This window comes from Mya arenaria, chromosome 13 (assembly GCF_026914265.1).
Source record: "Mya arenaria isolate MELC-2E11 chromosome 13, ASM2691426v1".
Classification (NCBI taxonomy): Eukaryota; Metazoa; Mollusca; class Bivalvia; order Myida; family Myidae; genus Mya; species Mya arenaria.
The window spans coordinates 10964035-10986359 of record NC_069134.1 but is presented as its reverse complement, the minus strand read 5'-3'; the positions used below and the strand labels follow the sequence as shown (position 1 = coordinate 10986359).

The 22325-nt window shown below is 34.6% G+C and overlaps 1 protein-coding gene across 5 annotated transcripts in view; it reads left to right on the top strand.

Annotated features, from left to right (window-relative positions):
- Positions 1–22325, top strand: part of LOC128213143 (phosphatase and actin regulator 2-like) — a 54096-nt gene that overhangs the window by 19312 nt on the left and 12459 nt on the right. For all 5 annotated transcript variants that reach the window (XM_052918679.1, XM_052918680.1, XM_052918682.1 and 2 more), the window contains 5 exons: positions 5131–5304; positions 10362–10541; positions 17633–17788; positions 18249–18302; positions 21886–22064. In XM_052918679.1, coding sequence (XP_052774639.1) covers positions 5131–5304; positions 10362–10541; positions 17633–17788; positions 18249–18302; positions 21886–22064 — 743 coding nt within the window. The remainder of the gene's footprint in view (positions 1–5130; positions 5305–10361; positions 10542–17632; positions 17789–18248; positions 18303–21885; positions 22065–22325) is intronic.

The following is a 22325-nucleotide window of genomic DNA, read 5'->3' as shown; positions in this document are numbered from 1 at the left end:
CGCTCTCTAACTTGATAATTTCTCATCCAATTTCCACCAAACGTCATGAAAGTGTTTGTTGGTGAAATATCTCGGTCAAGTTCAATAACCAGCCAAATCGCTTTAGGCACTCCAGAGTTACGGCCCCCTGAATTTGTCAAAATTGTCCATTTTAGCTTTGTCCGCTCTCTAACTTGAACATTTCTCATCCAATTTCCACCAAACTTCATGAAAGGGTTTGTTGGTGAAATATCTAGGTCAAATTCGATAACCAGCCTAAACGCTTTAGGCACTCCAGAGTTATGGCCCCCTGAATTTATCAAAATTGGCCATTTTAGCTTTGTCTACTCTCAAACTTGAACAGTTTTTATCCGAATTTCACCAAACTTGCTACTATAAATGTTTGTTGGTATATATTCTTGGCAAAGTTCTATAACCAGCCAGGCTCTTCAGGATTATGGCCATTGAATTGGTCAAAATTTGCCATTTTTGCTTTGTCCACTGTCTAATTTGAACAGTTATCATCTGATCTTCACCAAACTTGCTGAAAATATTTGTTGGTAAAATAAATCGGTCAAGTATGATAATCAGCCAAATGCCCCAAAGCACTTCAGGATTACTGCCCTTGCCATTTAAGCTTTGTCTACTCTCTAACTTGAACAATTCTCATCTGACCTTCACCAAACTTGCTGAAAATGTTTGTTGCTATAAAATCTTTACCAAGAATGTTTGCCGGTATAAATGCTTTGCCAAGTACACACTGATTGTCTCTTGGGTACGATTAAGGATGAATCATCTCTTGGAGACGATTTTTACATGAATGTTGTTTTTCAAATCCCGAACACGTTGATCGTCTTTGGGCATGATTTGGGATTAATCGTCTATATCTATAGACACGATTTTCAGGAGCCTTTTCTGACTTTGACAGATTAAGGTACTGAATTTCGCATCACTGAATTTCGGAATTTGGATACACAGTTTACAAGGGATACTTTTTGCTTCCACCTTTTTCTAAGTGCCTATGAAAATTATAGACATTTTCGCACCTTTTGACTCGAAACCCTCGAATTATAATAATTTTTTTCTACTGTTAATGCCATATTGTGCCAAATCATTTGCTTCTTGAAAAGCTTGCTTCTCAAAGGGCCAATGTGACAGTAAGTTGTCTTAGAATCCAAGAAATTATTGATGGGCGTATTTTGTGAGTGTCACTCTTGTTTTTATTTTAAGATTTTTTTATTGGGTCGTGAAAATGGCAATGGCAACAGTTTGTAGTGTTTGGTATGTTACTCTACAGACAGATTTTTACACCTTCTACCTTCAATCCAGGCCATGTGAGCTGGGTCCCTTTGTAGTTAAAAGTAAATAAAATCTTTTTCTCCCATGTTCTCTATTTAATCATTTGGCCAAATTCTGCAGAAAAAAATAATAGAAGCATAGTACTGAAAATAGGACACTGTTGTGTATTCTGATTGAGAAGTAACAGGTTGTATGGTAATCAAGATTAGCTCATATTTCCTTGATTATTGAATTATTTAATCTTATTAATGGGCCAGTGAGTCTGCATATGGGCGGCCAAGTTATCTCATTATCATGAAATTGGTGTATGATATAATTATATTACTAAGTATTCTGAAACTTCACTTTTCCTTTGGGCAATTAACATATATTTACTTTTGATGTTAGCTCTGCTTGCCAAAAATCTTTCTTGTAAAAAGCTTTTTTTTTAAATACATATAACCTTTAAGTTTAATGAAACTTTTGGACGCTCTAACAATTTGGATTCTTTTTGGACTTGCTTTCTTTTATTGGTAAGAAAAGCCTGTTTGGTTGCTGATTTTAGATGATGTCTTGTATATACCCGTGATTATACTATTTCTGTGTTATTTTCTATCTATAAATCTTTTGAGTTTTGTAATTGTGTCGTAACATAAGTGTTCAATAGTGTGAATGCTTTAGTCTTCTTATGGGTCAATAGTTGTCCGGTCAAAGACTGATCAATGCCTATTATGTTTTCATTCTTGATCATAAGCTGGCTGTGCCTTGCTGTAAGCTGTTTATAGAGTGGTCAGTTACTTCACCTTTACATATCCAGTACAGATTCAATGAACAATTTGTAAGTTAGAACAAAGCTTTACCTGTTTGGTCTGTATATTCTGAGAGGGGTTTTCAACAAGTTTGATTATGATGAAGCTGGTACTTAAATACAACCATTGTCCAGCCTGTTGCCTGGGTACTTACAGACCAGTACTGGTTGCATGCTGAGATCATACCTTTAAATGTTTATTTTTTTTGGAGAAGAAATGTGGGGGTCAGTTGTAGATTTGTTCAAGAGTCATAGCTGGTCGTTCACAGAGGTGAGGTCTTGTGGGTTATTGTTGTTTTGTTTACTGATTACATAGCATCGGTCATTGCTATTTTGGCGGTAATGAAAGATATTGATTGTTTTCTGCCAAAAAAAACAACTGCATGTTTTACAATCTCAGAAAGAAGTTGTGATTTGCAAATAAAGTGGTATATACTTGATACTGTTCAGACGTTATTTTTCTGTTTAAAGTTTTACAAAAGTTATAATTTTGAAATGAGGACACCATTATTTCTATGGAATAGGCAAGAAGATTGTAAGTAAGATACTTAAATAAATATTAAGATAATATGACCTTGTCAGTTTTTGAAGAAAAAAAAGTTAATGGATAATGGGATTGTTTTGGTTTTGTCATTGGTATTGTAAATCCCTACTGATAACTATAACTCTAAAACTGTTTAGATACTCGCATGAAACTTATAACACATGCTGCTAGTGACATTATTTGTGCAAGGCCAATAACTCAGATTTTGAAATTTGTTGACTGATTCCCCTTGGTAGGCGCGGAAAGACAGCTCACTGGACTCTTGTTCATATAAATTATACATTCATGTAGGTTTGTATTGTATTAAGTTTACAGATTGTATGACAGGTATTCATTTACGCCTGTGAAGAAATGTGTTACAACTGCTGGTGAGGTGACATCATGAAAGTTTTATATTATTTTGATGTTTAGTTTTCATGCTTTAAAAGATGTTTGAAGTGGAGATGGAAAATGATAATAACAATTTCAAGTATTTTAGGGAAGCTTTTCCTTTAAAATAATTTTATCATTTAAGAATCTAAGTATCTTATTTTAGGGAAGCATTTCCTTTCCCTATAAAGGGGAGTGTCTCTTGATTGGGAAAAAAAGGGCAGTGTCTCTTGATTGGGAGAAAAGGGAAGTGTCTCTTGTTTGGGAGAAAAGGGGAGTGTCTTTTGATTGGGAGAAAAGGGGAGTGTCTCTTGATTGGGAGGATGGGGATTGTCTCTTGACTTGGAGAAAAAGGAAGTGTCTCTTAATTGGAAGAAAAGATTTAGTATTAATTGGGAGTAAAGGTGGAGTATTAATTGGAAGAAAAGGGGGGGGGGCATTAATTGAGAGAAAAGGGGAGTGTCTCTGAATTGGGAGAAAAGGTGGAGTATTATTTTGGAGAAAAGGGGAGTGTCTCTTAAATGGAAGAAAAGGTGGAATATTAATTGGGAGAAAAGATGGAGTATTAATGGGGAGAAAAGATTGAGTATTAATTGGGAGAAAAGGGGAGTGTCTTGTAATTGGGAGAAAAGGTGGAGTATTATTTTGGAGAAAAGGGGAGTGTGTCTCTTAATTGGGAGAAAAGGGGGAGTGTCTTTTTATTGGGAGAAATGTGATACTAAACTTGAACTTTATATTTTATGTAACACCATCATCTACTGTAACATGATCAGCCAACTTGGTTACCTGGGATAAATATAAATGTCTGTATTACCATCAACCTGAAGCATGTAATTGTGGGCTGTGACATGGTTTAATATCCATTTAACTGTGGTTACCACTTTTAATGATAGCCCAGCTATTGGAGTCATCTTTTCAACCATATAGAGGTGCATTGGCCAAACTCTCTAGCTCTAGTGTATCATCAAAAGATGAAACTTGCATAAAATTGTAAGTTTAACACTCTCACCAGTTGACTAACATGTGTACCTAACATGATTAAACAAAATTTGAAAAAAATATCCCTAGAATATATGACTGAAAAGTCTTGATCATCATCTATGATGAATATATGCATTTAAGTTATCTTAAATGGTAAAAGTATGCATTTGATTATCAACTGATTAAAGTTTATTCATGAACAGTCATTAACACAACACTGTCATGGGAGGAAAATTACCATATTTTAGCTTTGTCCATTGTTTGATTTAGAATATTTTAGTTCAGTTATTAAATCTAAACTAAGGGTGCCTAAACTGTCTTCATATTTGACATCCATAGAGGGGTATGTTGGCTATATTACATGGATATTGATATATGGTATCCAGGACAATAATAAGCTTGCTGTGGCTGATGTCAAATGTAAATGTATTGCATTATTGCATTATTAAGCATTTTTTTTTAATGTTCCCGAGGCACATTTCAGGAACAAGTTATTTTTGTATTTAAGTACAGATAGAAGTCTAAAGATCTCTTACTTGTATCCCTTGTCCTTGCCTCTATACTTAAACTCAGGGAGTATCTGTTTACATGCAATTTCAAGACAGTAAAGAGCCTATTTGTGGAGTGAACATGTTTAAAAATCATTGATCAAATTTGTCATATATGGTAAATGTAAACAAGGCGTGGACTACTAACAATGTTGAATAGAATTGCCTATTAAAGTCAATGCTTAGTTCTTTCTTTTCAACAGTTTGCATTTATAATAATATGCTTCTTTAACATTTAACTTTCAGGATTATGGAGCAAATATTTTCATAAATGGGGCTAATGGTCGGCGCTTTTAACATTCGATATAAAATGGAAATTGAGTAGCAAATTAATGAAATTGAAATGACATTCAGTAGTGGTTTAAAATATGCAATATGAAATTATCTATTATTAATCACTCCGGTGTTAGTATGAGGTTTTTGTCTTCTGTCAGTTATACTAAAAATTACTTCATGTCAAGTTACAGCCTCTGAAATATCTGAAATTGAGACCTATGCTGTGAGATTTGTTCACACTCATTTCTAAAAAGCAACAAGACATCTCTGTCAGAATTATAGCATTACAGGACATACTTTTCTGTATCACAAGCAATCAGTTATAGGGAAACTAATGTCTATTTCAGATAAAAAGAAAAATGGTGACCTGAAATCTAACGCCATGGGTAACAACAACACATCGGGGGTTGCCACACCACCGGTAGAACGAAAGTCAAAGTTCGCAGCAATAGGGAAAATATTCAAGCCCTGGAAATGGAAGCGGAAAAAGAAGAGTGAAAAGATAGAGAAAACTGCAAAAGGTGGGTCGTTGATACCTCTTTCATTTAATTAGACAGTGTTTCTTGCATTGACATACATGTGCAAGGATGTAACAAGGTAGGTAACCATTGATGTACATTAAGGGTAGTATAAGGTTTCTTTCCCTTGCTGGGTGTTGCTGGAGAGAGGTAATATTAGATATTTGATATATATGTCTTGTTCAATGTATTTCTTGAAATAAATCATGCTGAAACTAAGTGCAACAAAATAATTATCCTACCCCAAAAATGCATAAGAAGAGAGATAGTCATGTGGTTTCTGTTTTTATTAGTCCTGGTATTACTACACCATTTTGGCCTTCATGCTGCTTCCATGCTTAAAAGGTCAAGTTTACATGAGGCTAAGACTGGTGATATCATAGTTTCTGTCTAAACTGTTAAATTTGTAACCTTTTGGAAGGGCCATGTAATTTCAACATTAATTTCAACATAGAAAGAGGGTGTTACTCAAAAAGGTCATGGGCAGTACCAGTGACATGTATGCCATGTAATATTCTGTAGTGTTTATCTGACTTCTTGAACATCAGCAGGTCATCTCACATGAAAATAAATCTGCAATTTGCTAGCTGAACCAAAGGAACGCGTACTGAGAGCCTGGTCATGCAGCCTCCATTTAACCAGTCTGGCCCCTCTTTTTCTCCTTTCATGGTTATGTTGTGTTTTAGATGTCATTTGTTGTTGTTGCACACCCACCCTTTAGATTAAATTGTTCTCTGTCTAAACATATCTCACCAGCTGGTGAGGGTAAATTTCCCCTTCAAAGCTTCTGAACGTCTCTCTAACACTGCTACGAGGATGCGCGGGGTCAAGCCATAATGCAGCAAATGGGAATGGGCAGAATTTAAAACCTCTAAATTCACCAGCACTGTCCTTAAGACTAGGATTTGAAAAATATGATCTGCCTTTTATTGCTGTAATGAACTTATGTATGCACTCCCAGCTTCGATGCTCCTGAAAAAGGCAGTTTTATTATCCAGTTGGCATTTTGCAAGTATCAATTTTTAATGAGAAACAATATCTATTAGAGAGGAAATTGAGACATGATTTCCTTTACTTCTTCTCTTTACTAATTTTCTCAGAAAAACTTGAGATGTACGAAAATTAAATATTGCATTACCGGTATATCATAATATGGTTTCTTGCCTTTCTAAGATAACATCCTACTCGTGATTCCTTATAATAATTTTGAATTATTACTTAAAAAATGAATGCTCTTGTTAGGTATCGTTAGCTTGTTAAGGTATTCCACCCTCAGTGATGTCGTTAAACGTTTGTTTATTTCCGTATGTCAGGGCCCGTGTTCACTTTCTTCACTAACATCCTGAGTCTAATGGTTTGGGACTCGGGCTCAGAGAAGCAAAATTTTAATTTTGTTGTAAAAATGGTTTTACCGGAGCAAATTTGGTCAAAAATGATGTACAGTTGAACACAGCTATTCCCAACACGGTTTATCCGAAATTATCGCTATTTCGAATTTATTTTTCGGTCCCGATTTTACTCCTTCTTTGTTTAAAGTTTTGGTCTTTAACCCTTTACTTCATGTAAACCTAAGCCATTTCAGGCTGCCAGTTCATGGCTTATCAGTTCATATCAGTACCCCTACTTCATAGGAGATTATTGATATTATTGGAATTTTAACCCTAATGTATTACAAACCTATTTTCTTAGTATTTCTTTTGGTTTAATCAATAAGTCATCAATGTAAAGTTTATAGGGAATTAAATTTCCAATCCAGTCATATAAATTTTATTTTGTTATCTAAATTATTTCCGCATGATATTCATAAACAAACAGAAAAATATGTCAAATTTGATGAAAAATAATTTTTATTACACTTTTATTTATCAAACACAACACGAAATATTATATAAACAACATATTTTTATAATTCATTTAATGCAACCTGAATTGAAACAAAGATGGACAGAATTAAAAAATAGTTCACAACAAAGAAGCACGGTATATTTATATATGTGATACAGAAGAAAAAAAAAGTTGATCAACAGTCACAGTACGTATAACTTTCGGTTATTTAACACTACAATGAACAAATAAAGTTATTATTCAACTACTAAATGAGGCCTGCATGTTATTGTTTACTAAATTTATATCGTTTATTGCATGTCCATGTATTGTCATTTGGGTTTGATTTTAAAAATCCTCATTTCTCGTATCCTTGTGTGCGTGACGCCGAGGTCTGAATTCTCGACGTCGTACTCAATGTCTCAAACTCATTTTAATTGAAGCCAGAATGTTCCGATTCGTCAGACAAACACTGAAATATAAATGACATTATTCAGGAATGTTGTTTTAAACTGAAGTTAACAAGGGCAGAAATTAGCTCTACATTGCATTCTTGTGTATTCGAAAACACGTGTTTCAACAGCTGATCGATGTTAAATTGGGTCATGTCAAAGTTTAACAATAGGGATAGTCATTATTTTATAACACATTTGTACTTACTTTCAATTTGTAGAAGCAGATGCGCATTTTTATGACCGGATTAGCGAAACAGAAGTGACACATATGTCCCATATAATGATTTATGGCCTTTGTTTATACAAGCCAGATGATTTTTTGTTTATCCAACATGGCCGACATTTTGACACGTTTTCGAACCATGACCTGTGACGTCAGGCGCGTGATCAATAAAATATAGTTGTATTATTGGTAGTTAATTATAACTTGCAGTATTGTGTAAATTTCCACGAGAAAAACGAGACAGAAATGCCCACAAACCTGCGCAGTCAACGTTATACGCATCTTTGATACCAGTGACCTTATTTCGCGATTTTCGGAAATTCTTTAAATAGTAACATAGTGTTTTTTTTAGTGCATTGTATTTATCGATGTTTATACTTCATGAATATGAATTTATAGCGCATAAACAAGCATCAGGTATGAAAATAAATGCCCCTACATTACGAATACGTAGGATTACGTATCTATGAAGCTATGGATAAAACGTTAAGATCCGTATCTATGAAGCTATGGATAGATAAGTAAAATTGCGTATCTATGAAGTAAAGGGTTAATCCGAAATCACTATTCCAAAATAATCCAAGGTAAAAATTACGGTCCCAATTTGGTATTTCACACGTATTAATCAATTCTTAATTCGAATCTGATCTTGTCATAGTTTTTCACACCTTACTGCGAATGCGCTCGGGCATCGGCTTGTGGTGACAATGGAGCACAATTAGCGCTTGTTAAAGAATGACATTGAGCAAGAGTATGTTACGAACATCGATGTCAGAAAATGAGCGATTCATTTTGGTGATGTAGTATATAATTGCTGGTTAACACGATCTGAATATCACTTGAAAATGTCATCAGATTCATACATGTGCTGTCATTTTGTTTTAAATGTTTTATGTTGTTTTAATAAAGAAGTATAATAAAAAATTATTTGTCAATTATTAAACAATAAATGAAATCAACAAATATTTTTATATATACGAAAGATAACTCAAACCGAGTGTATCGTATTGGTAACGTGTAACCGACATTGCAATTTTCACGACTTAGTATTTCACGTCATCAATAATTGGCGAACGCTGTCAATTGCGGAAAATTGTTCATCCAAAACACGTTCCGCTATTCTGAAGTAATTAATTTGGTCCCTACAACTTCGGATTAACGGTGTTCAACTGTATCTGTTATTATATGTAATCTGTTCTATAATCATGCAGCACACATCTTTTGCCGAAATCAGTTATGTCATAGATATTTTAAACTTTAAAGAATTCACTTTTCTGAGCCTTAGATTTCCTGCAGCGTGCTTTGGGTGATATCTGAACACAATAGAAATTGACGTCACTTTCCTGCAATATTATATTTTAAAATTGTATATGAACAAAAAACATACCCGGTAACCAATTTCTAAATGAACAAATTATATTTTTATGAAATATATTGAAATATGTCTAAAATAGTTTAAAGTTATCATAAAGTACTATTTAGGTGTCAAATTATGTACCGGTATGTGGTCACCAATAAGTATCCGTAGCAACCTACATAGTCGGTTTACACAATGGCGTTGATTTTATAATATGGGCCGCTAAACAGAATGAGGCATTTATTTTAAATTGCATAGGCCAAGTCTGTGAAATTTGCTTACAGGATATAAAATAAGACATGCTCTCCAAAAATAAAATATAAACATTGTAGTTCTAATACATAGCCGTTATGGGTGGAATACCTTAAATTGTAGTTTTTTATGCTTTGCCTATTAAAGTATCTTAGCTTTCACGGGAAACAGGTGAGTAATAATTATGCTTACAAAACTATGTAACTTTCTCAGAATCAATGTTAGGTTTCTAAGAAGTGAAAAAGGTCAGTAGGAGTATGAATATGATGTTTGCCATATAAGGTGGGTATCTGCCTAACCATAGGAAGCGGAGTAAGACGTAAACCTTTAACTAAGGACCTGGTTTGTTCTATGCTCTACCAGACTGTCTAGGTGAGTTTCTAGGAACGCTGAGTAATTACCAATGTCAGGAAACTCTGATGCCTGACTGGCAGTGTCTGTAAGATGTCTCACTTTTCATTAAAGTTATTCTTGTTAAGTGTTTAGGTGTTTGTTATATGGCATATTTAACTTCACATAATTGTATGTAAGTATAACATTGATTGCATTTTAGGTTTTATTTATTGGTTTGTTTGCTATTGCTGTTGATCTTACAAAGTACACTTTGATGTCATCACAATATTTTAGCATCAGTTTTCACATGTATTCGGTATACTATTGTTACATAATTGGATATCCAAGAATATTTTTTAGATTTTGACTAGAATATTATTTTAATGCAGTTGATTATTCAATGTTTTTTAAGTCTACAGTTGTTTTCTATTGTTCATGTGATTTATACTTGCTTTGATTTCTCTGCTAATGTTTCATAGATAGAAGTTGAATATTTGTCATCGGCAGTTCCAGCTCTTCAACACAGTTTGTATGACAGCACCAGATCAAACAGACACTGTTTCAACATTTTTTTCTTCATATTTCTTAGCATTCTGTTGTTCTTGGTGTGTTTCAGAATTGGAACGTAACCTCTCAGTTCGCTCTACTAGGGAGGAGCTTATAGAGAAAGGTGTTCTCAAGATTCGTACGGAGGACACGATAGAGGAGGTGAATGAAAACCAGTCTGCAAACACTAGTCACAACCAGTCTGTCGCCCCTAGCAACGACCAGGCAGATGTCACTAGAGTCACCAATGGTAAGACCTCCAATTTAACATGTGCATGCCTTTCCCCCTTAAGTTAAAATATCCAGTGATAAGGAGTCTTAGTGTTTGAACTAATTGGTGTTTTACCAAAACCAAATTTCTGCGAGAAAGGTCCTTAATCAACAGATATGAGTGGGTGCATATTTCTCTGGAAAAGGTGGCTATAGGTGATTGAAATTAGATGATAATTATTGATAAAAATATTATCAGCATTTAATCCAGGTATGAAAACATAAGATTGTTATATTGAGGGAAAGTGAAGTAAAATCTTTCTTTTAGATGCTTATTGTTGTTAATAAATAGTTTAGGGCTGCATTCATAGCCAACTACCTGTTGGAAAATTATATATCCTGCGGCTCCCAAGTAGTTACACAACAATAGTTGTTTTCATAGCATCAATTTCAAACTGAAAAACTTCTAAATGAATATTACAAAACTCTTATCTCAACAAATATCAAAACATTCAACAATCCCCCATATCCTCAAGGTGCACAAAACTATCCTACCTGTTAAGTTATAGTTATCTTTTCCCCATTCATATGATTAGGAGGAGTCTGACCTGATTATAGGTTATACTACAGTAATTACCTATGAACAGCTATATGCTGTATACATGTACATCTTAAGATAGATGCGGGCTTTATTCATACATGGTACTTGTTACAATTGTGATAGTTTATCTTTGGTTTGGGATGTAGGAAGGTGATTTTCGGTAGACTCACTTGTCAGTGTTATTTTATGGGGAGCAATGTGCAAATCATGTGTGTTTTTATGGTGAAAAATAACCTCCTTCCACGCAGGAATTCACAGTGACATTTTATTATTTTCATATACATTATGTGGCTCGCTATGGTATTTAGGTATAATTAAGTAGGGAAAATAGTTTATAGCTGTAAAAGTTTTGTTCATTTTTTGTTGGGTGAGTTTGGAAGTGGAAGTATTGTTGGATGCACAGTGGGTTGAGCCATTTCATGAGGAGCTAATTAATACATTTTAAAGATTTAACAGGTGTGAGGCCAGAAATAAACCATTGTTCTTGTGAAGGAAAGAAAAAAAATATTGTGCAGTTAAAGTTGTTTTATTTTATTTTAGAGATTCAAGGACATATATGTGTTGGATATGTTCAGCTGTGTCGGATATAGTCATATGTGTTAATGAAATGAATGTCAGTTTGACAAGTGTTGTTTGCAGGCATACAAGTTATTTCCATTTATATACATAGTCTAAGAATCCAACATATTAGCATAAGGATAGTCTGTTACTACTTCTGTTCCATGAAGACTGTTACGGTATATAAATATATGAATGATGAACACAGACAGTGATCTCCTGGACTAAGTATGGTCTTTAGTTGTTTATCGTAGCAAAAAGTAATGTGACCACAAAAATTATGAGACGTGGATCAGAAGTAAAAAAATTGAAAGATGTAATACTTTTGCTGTTCTTTGAAAACTTTTGTAAATATTATGAAAGATGGACTTGATGACAGTGATATCGGGAACTAAGTGTTGTATTAAGTTGTTAGACATATAGCAAAAAGTAATGAAAGGTAGCGAGATCAAGAAAAGCTATTATTTATATATCAGAGGTATGAAATAAAGTATGTGATTGAAATCAGCAACATACAGACTTACAAATATGTTGAGTAAGGCAAAACGACGGAAGGGTCTGAATTTCGGATTTCGCTGTGCATGTCTCCCTTGTTTACGGGGAGGAGGTAAATATGTCAACTCAGATATGTTATTGGTATATTATACTCACACTAGTAGTTACTGAAATATTGCCTCTATGTGGTTGTCATAAACAGTTTCTTTTTGATATAAACGTGTGGGATGATGATTTTGATGGATTTGTGGTTTTGAAAATCACCAGTTTTATCACATTTTCAAAGATATACTCAATTAGTCTTCATCTTTGAACCTTTGTACCTGTGTGATTTGGTCCTTCTCTCAATTCAATATAATGAGAACAATTTGTTTCCTATTCTATTTTGTAGGGTAAAAAATTAGATTTCATCTTTTCGTTTTCATGAAAAAGAAGTAAATTAGAAGTATCTCCCAGGAGTTATACAAACAAGCTTGATGCTGTTACAAATCAAGTGGAGGCATAAATAGTCTACAGTGAACCTGTAGTAAGCATTTAATGAAACATCATTACAAGATACATTAACAAGAATGTATGATTGAATCCATGATTTGATAGGTATTCCTACCCACCCACCTTAAAAACTAGGGTACTGTATATCTTGTACAAGAACATCCTCTAATGTTATCTCCTATGATTGATGAGGAAGCATGTATGGCAACTGATCACTTCGGTTCCACTAAACTCTGAAGTTCAGGCAATCAACAGGTGCTTATTACTAGTTTATACTCTACTTCATCTGTTTAAGGCAATAAAAATGACCTGCCTCAATAGAAATACAGTTGGACAATACTTGATACATTTTTGGTGAGTTACGATGATGTATTCCCATAAAGTTTTAGAGAAATCATTTTATTTTATTGATAAGAAACCGGCCAGCCGAAATGATCAACTTTGAATAAATAAAAAAAATACCTGACCTAACCCGTCCATATATTTTGACCTGTTGCAGCTCTTTTGAATTGGTTTGCTTTATACTTTAAGTCTGTATGTTGCCTATTGTTGTGATCATGCATATGGACATTTTGTATTGAAGTTCTATGTGAAATGTTCACTTGAGTGGTATGGTGGATACTGATCACAGTTTTAGGTAGCTCTAGTTCACCATGGAAACAAATTTTGATAATCAGATAGTAATAAATTGTTGTGTATTGCCACTGAAGTACATTTGTTTGATAATTGTTTCATACCAATAAAATAATGCAATGCAATATACAGGCTGTCATTTTATTCCTCCTTGATTAATTAAGGCAAAACAGTTGATTAATTATGTGAATTGAAAATAATGGGCGGATTGTTACATCATCGTGAATCACCAAGTTACACTCAGAACACTGTAGAGCTATGGGCATACCAAGTATAAAATGAGGATCGGAATGTCAATACAGTTCACATTTTTATTGCTAGAAAATTGCAGAAGTAAAAAAAAAAAGATATGTTCCTGAAGGAATGCAACTTTTCAAAGATGTTCATCATTTAACCTGGTTTGAAGAATGTGAGTTTGTTAGCAGTGATAAGACAAGGTCCCAAATTCTGTGGCAATCTTTCTTGTTTTAAATTGTCATGGTGTCCTCCTTAGTAATATATTAGTGCAGTTGGGCTACAAGAATTATTGTTGTGTAATAGTTATTGTTTATTTAAAAAAAAAAAAAGTTTCTTAGTGTTGGTGTGAATGTCACTTAGCCACTTAGCATAACCAATTTATGACTAAACTGAGCATTGGTGGTTCTTTTGACAAAAACTTTGTAAGGGATTAAATCAGAGTTTGTCCTGTGATCCCATTGGCCGAGACATGAGCGTAAGCACTAAAGAGCAGCCTGTTTTTTTATTAGAAAATTGAAAACGATAGTCACATTTAGCATGTCCTGCTGTTCCATTGATCGTGGGGATCATTGATCAGAAATTCAGAGGCTGTTGCACTGCAGTACATGCATATCATTACAGAAACGGAGGAGCATTCTAAGTTTCGAGAAATGTTTCAGAGTTTTGATACGAAACAAATAAAAACATTATATCGCATATAAATTATGACAGTCTTTTAATATGATGATAACATTGGTATTGGAAAAAATGAAAAATCTGTTTTGTGTATAAAGGATTACAGCAGCAGGATTTTGTTATTGCAGCAGATCAGCCGACTGATTCATCGTTATCTGTGCTCTCTGAGGCTGGCACTCATCTTTAAGTGACGCAGATCTCATTCATTACCGGAACACGGCAGTAGATATACCTTTCTCTGCTGTCTTAATCTCACTTTTTTACCATTGTATTTTGAAGTTTCTCTGTCTTTCATTTTGCTGGAATTATCTAATAACTTGACATTGATTAAAGGTAAGCTAATTTCTATAATCATTTCACTATTTTTTCCAAAAGGTGAATTTATTGCTTGGCAAACCTATAAATGATATAAAATTTATGAAAACTGCAAGGTCTTGTATCTCGAATGCTTTGCATTAATTAGATTATAATGAGATGAATTTTAAGAAACCTGGCTTAGTGAAAAGATTAGCAAATTATAATTTTCAACTTCCTGTCAATCTTTCATTTTGTGGGAAAGGTTTCACAATGACGGTTGCAATGTATGATATTGTGCAGTATGTAGATTCGTCACATTTTCTACATGATTTTTTCAGAAGAAAACATTTTTGGCACAAACTACCTAAACTTTTGAAGTTTTATTCAACATTTTTTCTTAGCTTTTTTAATTGAAATCGCGTCTAAATGTAAAAAATCGCGTCTAAATGTAAACTGACCTATCTATAGAATACTTCACAAAAATACTCAATTTACAGAGTTGTAGCCCTTGACAATAAACTATCTATGCTAGGGTAAAACAGATAAATTTGTTTTATTTATCACTTAGCTTAGGGACTGATTTTACTATGCCCAGTAGTTGGATGTGAAGTATGGTATGGGAGGTTGTTGTGGCAGCTGTGTAGTGTTAACATTGTCAGGATATTTGTATTTCAAGTGTGTAAAACAAGCATGCTTTGCACTCTTAAGAAAACTGTTGAAATGTGTATGATATTATCGAATATGTGTCAACATCAATTGTTTTGTTTAGCACTAAAGAAAAGTGTGAAACAGAAACCATGGAAACCATTTCGTGGTTTCATAAGGCCACTATTTTGTACACACTCATATGATATGTCAGTGGTCGAAATTAGCACAAGCCCGCAAGCCCTGCACTGGTAAAATGTCTTCTGGGCTTGCTCAAATTCTGAATATTATATGGCAGGGCTTGTTTAAAAATATGATTCCATGCATTAATATAAGAATTCGGGCTTGTTCATTCAAAAGTCTAATTTCGATGCCTGATATGTGCAGCAAGGCTCACAAATCTAGCTTCAATAATTGCCCAAATATGCCCCTTAATTGTCTGAGATGAACATGCAAGCATTGGCATCCACTTACAGTGCTCCTATTATAGATTTATCAGACTGCCTCTCTTAGGAAATTCTCATGTAGTGTTAATGCACAAGTCAATTGTAACCAAGGCCCACAGGTCAGGGGAATAGCAGGGACTTCGAATTTCGGTCCAGCCAACCCTCGGTAAAATCCCCGCCCTGGGGGGACAAACTGTTAGTAAAATCCCTGCCAAAAGCCCCCGCACCCCAGGGGCATCTTAGGCTAGGCCCATTCCCTACTATTTTTGGCACGAAAAACAAAACCACCGCAGTCACTCGGCACTTTGGGGCCACCTGGAAGGTAAAAACACAGCCCATTTCCCCAGCTATTCCTCCAGGCCTGGGGGGCCGTGGTTACAATTGACTGGTGCATAATACACTTTTGCTGTAAAAATATTTGCATTTCAAATTCAATATTCTGTTGCCCTGGTTGTCATGTTTCAAATATTCAGTTATGACCATAATTCAATACCTGCATTCATATCTTGTACAAAACTTTACAAAAATGTTGGTTTTCTGATTCTGGCTTCCATTTTTATTTGAAAAATGCTATAAAAAGGAGAGTAGGTTAAAAAAAAAAATACTTTTGGACATGGTTATCGCAGAACTCCATGTAGGCTAGGTTCTGCTCTACAACACTCTTGATTAAGAAAATATTTGCAAAGATAATTTGACATTTATTGTTGAGTGTTTTGAAAATGTAAATGATTTTCATAATGACTAGTTTATGTGAACCATTATGGCTATCCTCTCACCGGATTGTATGTAATGATTAGTTCATTGAAAGTAATGGAGCTTTTCTTGATATGTCTGTATAAGAACTAAGTGAAACCCTCATGTCTCTATAAAGGTACGGAAATGCTAACATTTCTGCAATATGATAGCTCCACCGTTAAATAGTCCTATACCCAGGTGACAGATTGTTTCTCTCAATCTGTAGACTTCCTCGCCTACTCATGGATATTAAGTTGCCACAAGGGGGTAGAGATTTCTAGGAAATGGTTGTTGTGCAGAGGAGGAGGTTGACAGTGTCAGCATTTTTCCTGGAGAAAAGTGTTCACACTCATGGGCTGATTATTTACTATTAAGGCTGGCTATTTTTTCCTGCTACTTGTGATTGTAATGTTTTATCTGTAAGACGAAAAGAACTACACTGTTAGTTAACATATGGGTTATAAATGTACTGCTCTTGAGTCCATTTGCTTTTTGTTTTTTCTGAATCATACATTTAAAACATTCTGATATACATATAATCCATTCTGTGACTGGGCTCTATTTGTGTCTTCTTAACAATATGTATGTCTACTATGACAAATACCCCCGAATGGACGATCCACCAGTCCTGTCTTGAATCGTAATGCTGCACCACCCTCCATTAACCAATCATATCTTTACAGGAATTTGGCCTTTAGTATTTCAGGTTATTGTCCGCTTATAAAATTCAGTTTTTGAAATCAGACTTTGTATGAACAAGCCAAACTTCATATGCAAGTGTTTTGCATGAAAGATTTCAACAAGCCCTGCTATATAAAATCTAAAGTTTGAGCAAGCCCAGAAAACACATGACCAGTGCAAGGCCTACCAGAAAACACTTGACCAGTGCAAGGCTTACCAGAAAACACTTGACCAGTGCAAGGCTTACCAAAAAACACTTGACCAGTGCAAGGCTTACCAGAAAACATTTGACCAGTGCAAGGCTTACCAGAAAACACTTGACCAGTGCAAAGCTTACCAGAAAACATTTTGACCAGTGCAAGGCTTACCAGAAAACACTTGACCAGTGCAAGGCTTACCAGAAAACACTTGACCAGTGCAAGGCTTACCAGAAAACTCTTGACCAGTGTAAGGGTTACTGGGCTTGTGCTAATTGGGACCATTGAATATCAATATGTTTTAGGGAAAGACAAGGTAATGGATGATGCCACTGTAAAACAATATTAAAAGACTTTAAAAGTTGTGCTGTTAAAAACCACCAACAATAAAGAAATAAAATTTGGGAATGCATGAGCTCATGTTTGTTTTGTGTTTCAGGTGATGGTGTTGGTTCGAGCAGTGAAGAAGTGAGCGATGCTGTAAAGTCTGTCACAGAGAATGGTGTGGTGAACACAGCGGTGGAGACAAGTGTGTCAGACAATAATGTCATCACCACAAGGGCCGAAATAGCTTCACCCCAGAGCAACTCTATAGGTACAATCATGGGGCTAGATCTCACTGCAATTGAAACAAATAATTAAATGGCACATATTAGAAGTTGATTCTTATTTACGAAGGATATTTATAACAGATACACTTGTGCTATTGTCTTATTCAATACACAGCATCTTTGCTCTCTTCTTTTGTTTGTGAAACCTGCCATTAAATTTTACGAGCACTTGCATTTATTTTCAGGTTCACTCATTATTTTCTATACCTGAAGTTTTACATGCATGTGAAGATTTAAGAAATTGCTATATCCACAATGATTAATGCTACAAGCAATGATGCATTTACTGAATGTGATAAATGATAAATGTTTTACCTTCCCACTGCATCTAATGTTAATTATTGAACTGCAACGTGAATGTATAATTCGCCTCATATGACTACCATGATGTGAAATGTTGTGACATAGAAATTGTGGGAATAATTTTATAACTTCTGTTTCCAGACCTGCCCTGTTCGGGCCAAGGTGAGCAGCCTACAGTGTCATCCATACCAGCAAGTAAGTGCTCTGGAATACATGTAGTGTAGTTTACGAGATTAGGATAGAAACAGAAAAACCATCGTAATAGTCTAAAGAAGCTTATTTCATTACGCCAAGTCTCATAATAAATCTTGATTTTGCTAAGTTAAAAGAGTTTATCGTGATGATCAGAAGTGCATTTTTTTAAGGTCCCAAAACTTTAGAATATTAATATAGCACAATTGACACCAAAACATAGATAGTGAGATTAGCTGATCATGTTAAAAGGGACTTAAGATGTTTAGATAAATTAGGCCCAGATCAAGGCAAGGAGTAATAGTAGTTCTAAAAGGTACATTTGAGGTTTAGGAAAATATTTTCTTAATATTATGAGAATGTTTTTGATGCATTCGTTGAAACTCAAAAGATTCATATAATGAACACTCCGAATGTTATATCATCACATTTATACACCTAGAATGAGGCTAATAGAACCGTATGCCGTTCTGTAAGGAATGATGTTTCTTATTTAGATTTTTAACAGTTTTGTTGTCAAATGGACAAAAACAAATGTAACTCATAAATGAGTGCATTAATTGTGCTATTATGGCAGTATTCCTCAATTTCACAGCCGTTACAACTGTCCTAGAGACTGGGAGTATTGATCACACATGTTATAGCAAGATTTATGACTTTGATGATACCATATAGTGAGCATGCACTTGTTTGGTTGGCATTGAATACAAGCATAGCTACATTGATGAACATATCTAGGGCTTCCTGCAAGACTAGTAGAATACATAGAAGATCATCCTACAGTCTATCAGGCACCCTTCGATACGATAAGTATGCCTGTTAAAAACTTACAAGCTAAAGCTGTCAGTTTAAAAATTTACAAACTTATAAGATGAATGTTTGCTTCAATAGGCAACTCATGGCTGTAATTTTGCTAAAAAAATAATTCTAGAACACAGTGGATAATTGGCTGTCTCTCAGTGGCTGCTAAACACTTTTGTCTGGCCATATTACCATCAAACTCAGTTATTTAGGATTAAATCAGTTAGTAGTACATTCTTACCACTGTCAGTAATATGATACCTGGAGCATTGATTAGATTGTGGTATTTTGTCATTTTTTCGGCATTATTTCGATAAAGCATATCTGATTATATTTCTTGTAATCATACACTATGACAACATACGAGGGCTGTTTGTAAAGTTTGTGGACAGGCTTCTTATTTTTCAATATCAATATAGTAATGTAATGTTGAACTTAAAATTTAGAAAGTAACGTTTTTCAAATCATTTTAGACACAGATTATGAAGATATGACCATAAAGTATTTTAGTAAACATTGTTAAGGAAACTCGAATATGTCCCCTTTTGATTTTAAGGTCATTGGGTCAAAGGTCAATGTCACAGTGACCTTAAATGCAAAAAGCTTCTCGAGTGATAATTGGACTATCACTCGACAATGCCTTGACCTATTGTCCTCAAACTTAACATGGAGGTTTGATCACAGTAACCTTCAATGTGAATATCTTGTCCAAGTGATAACTAGACAATACAAAGTCCTATGGTCCTCAAACTTGACATGGAGGTTGGATATGACCAGTAGATGACCTCATTGATTTTGGGGTCATTAGGTCCAAAGGTCATGATGTCCTTGGAAATTGCAAATCTTGTCCCCTTGGATAACTTTACAATGCCTGCACCTGCAATCCTCAAACTTGACATGAAAGTTTGGTGTGACCAGTAGATGACCCCTATCATCCAATTCTGACTAAAATGCAAGAACTGTTTCTAAATGTGCCTTAGAGGGATTCCTTGAGCATTGCGCAACCACAATTTAAAAAAATCAGGAAAAAAATCCAAATAGGAGGTCCTAATAACAATGAACTGATCTTTATAGTTTCCTAATAAAGAATGATGAAGACAACTTCACTAAGATACAGCGTAGTAAATATATAAGCAGATTACAGTCTTTAAAAAAAATCATGACGCCATGAAAGTGTTAAAGTGCTCCGTGCAGAATGGGATGGCTGTTAAAAAATGCTAATAAAAAGGCTAATTATCTTTCTTTTTTTTATCAAATTTTCAATTCATTTCTCACAATATATTGCACTACATGTTGTATATGCTATATTGTTTACGAATGAATTTGCTTCTGTCCACAATCTTTATGAACAACCCTCGTATTTTAATATGACCAATTTTCATCTCAGCCAGGAAATAACAGTTTGGCTAAAAGTTGTTGATTATTTAAGTGGAGATGACACTGTGAGAGCCACTGTCTACAGAGTTGATAATGGTTTGCTCTTAAGAACTCCCAGTACATGATTATTTGATGCCTTACGTAATTTTGACTTTCTAAATAATGGATGAATATAAACCCTAATAAAACTTCCAAGATGAGATCTGTATTGTAATATATTGATAATTTCCTTCTTTCATAACAGAAACCTTTTTGCAAAGAACTTTTTTAAAGGTTTTGGAATGATGAAGAAGAATTGTAGTTGAAATTAGAACTTTTAACTTAGACATTTAACAAGAACATAATTAAAAACTTCTAAAAGTCGTATTTCACTTTTTCTCTCCTAGAAATACATGCAATTAGAGATGACCTTTTCTTGCTTGCATTCGACATTTACCTTGTTTTCTCTGGGTATTGGTAATAACCATGAGCTTGTTAAAATCAAATGCTTTAATAGCCGACCATGGCTGCACCATTGGGATGGCTTGGGGAATTTTGATTTAATTATTTAGAAAGCCTCTTACAAAGATTAGTCACTACAAAAAAAAAATCCATATCTCAATGGTCATCAATTTCCAGTATACAGTCATTTGTGTTTCAACTTAGAAATTGTTGATTTACAGATTTTTTCAGGTTTCGGTATTTTATGTTTAAATTTAACAAAATTTTAAACAGAAATTTAACAGGTATGAAATAAATTGTGATTCCTGATGGTTCTTAAAACTCTAGGCCTGATAGGAACTGGGACTTATCAACCTGTTGAAGTCAATCCTGTTTCAGTTATAACATAACCTTAATAGGAGATATTCAGCAAAGTTAACTGGAAAACAATATTTTTGTTAGTATATATGTCTCATAATCATTGTGAGAAGGCTGTAAATTTGTTGTGGTGAAAAACCTGTAAAAATTGGTGTAATTATAACAAGTTGCCTATTTATTATAGTGATGTGTATTTCCTTAAAGTACTGTACATTATTAAGTTGTAGAATTCTAAATTTAGACCACATTACCTCCAAACGTGCCTTTGTCATCACATCACCGTACTAAATAAGATCACTGTACGGTTATATACTACAAATAATTCTGAAGCTTTGAATAAGATTGCATCCTACAAAGTATGAGTTAAAAAATGGTAACCAAGTACCCAAATAAGAAAAAGATTTTGGTCATCTATTTTGCAGGAAAATTTCATTTATTGTAAATTCAGCTTAAAACGTGTACCGGATAAACATAGACAATTGTATTTTAAAAATAAAGCCTTTAAAAAGAAGTCATTTTAAATTAGATAATTCATGCACACAGGTTGTTGACAATGTACATGTAAGTGGTTTATTGCAACCGCTGGGTCACCACAACTGTTTTGTTTCAGCTTCCACATCACAGGCGCGGCCTGTGATAATCTCTGCCTTGCCAGCCACAGTCATTCCAGAGGTCAAGGTCACGGTACAGTCTCCTGAACCAACGCAAAGAGCGGAGCCCCTTGAGACACAGGCCCCGGACACACACACAAACACAGCACAGGAACCCACTTCTCAGGAACAACGTCAGGTATGGACCCTTTGCCTTAGGGCTATTCGATTTAAACATATAACCCCCGGGGGGGAGGCACTTTTTAATTATACCACCCCCTTATAGAAGCAATTTTACCCTTTTGGGGTCCAAATCAGCGAAAATAGACACCCATCTCTCTCTCGACATCTTTTATGATGAAACCTTACATCAAATAATTATAATCCATTGCTTGTCAAGGAAATTCATGACTTGGTTTTATATCTGCTGTTCAAGAAGTGTACTTTGATCTTTAGATAT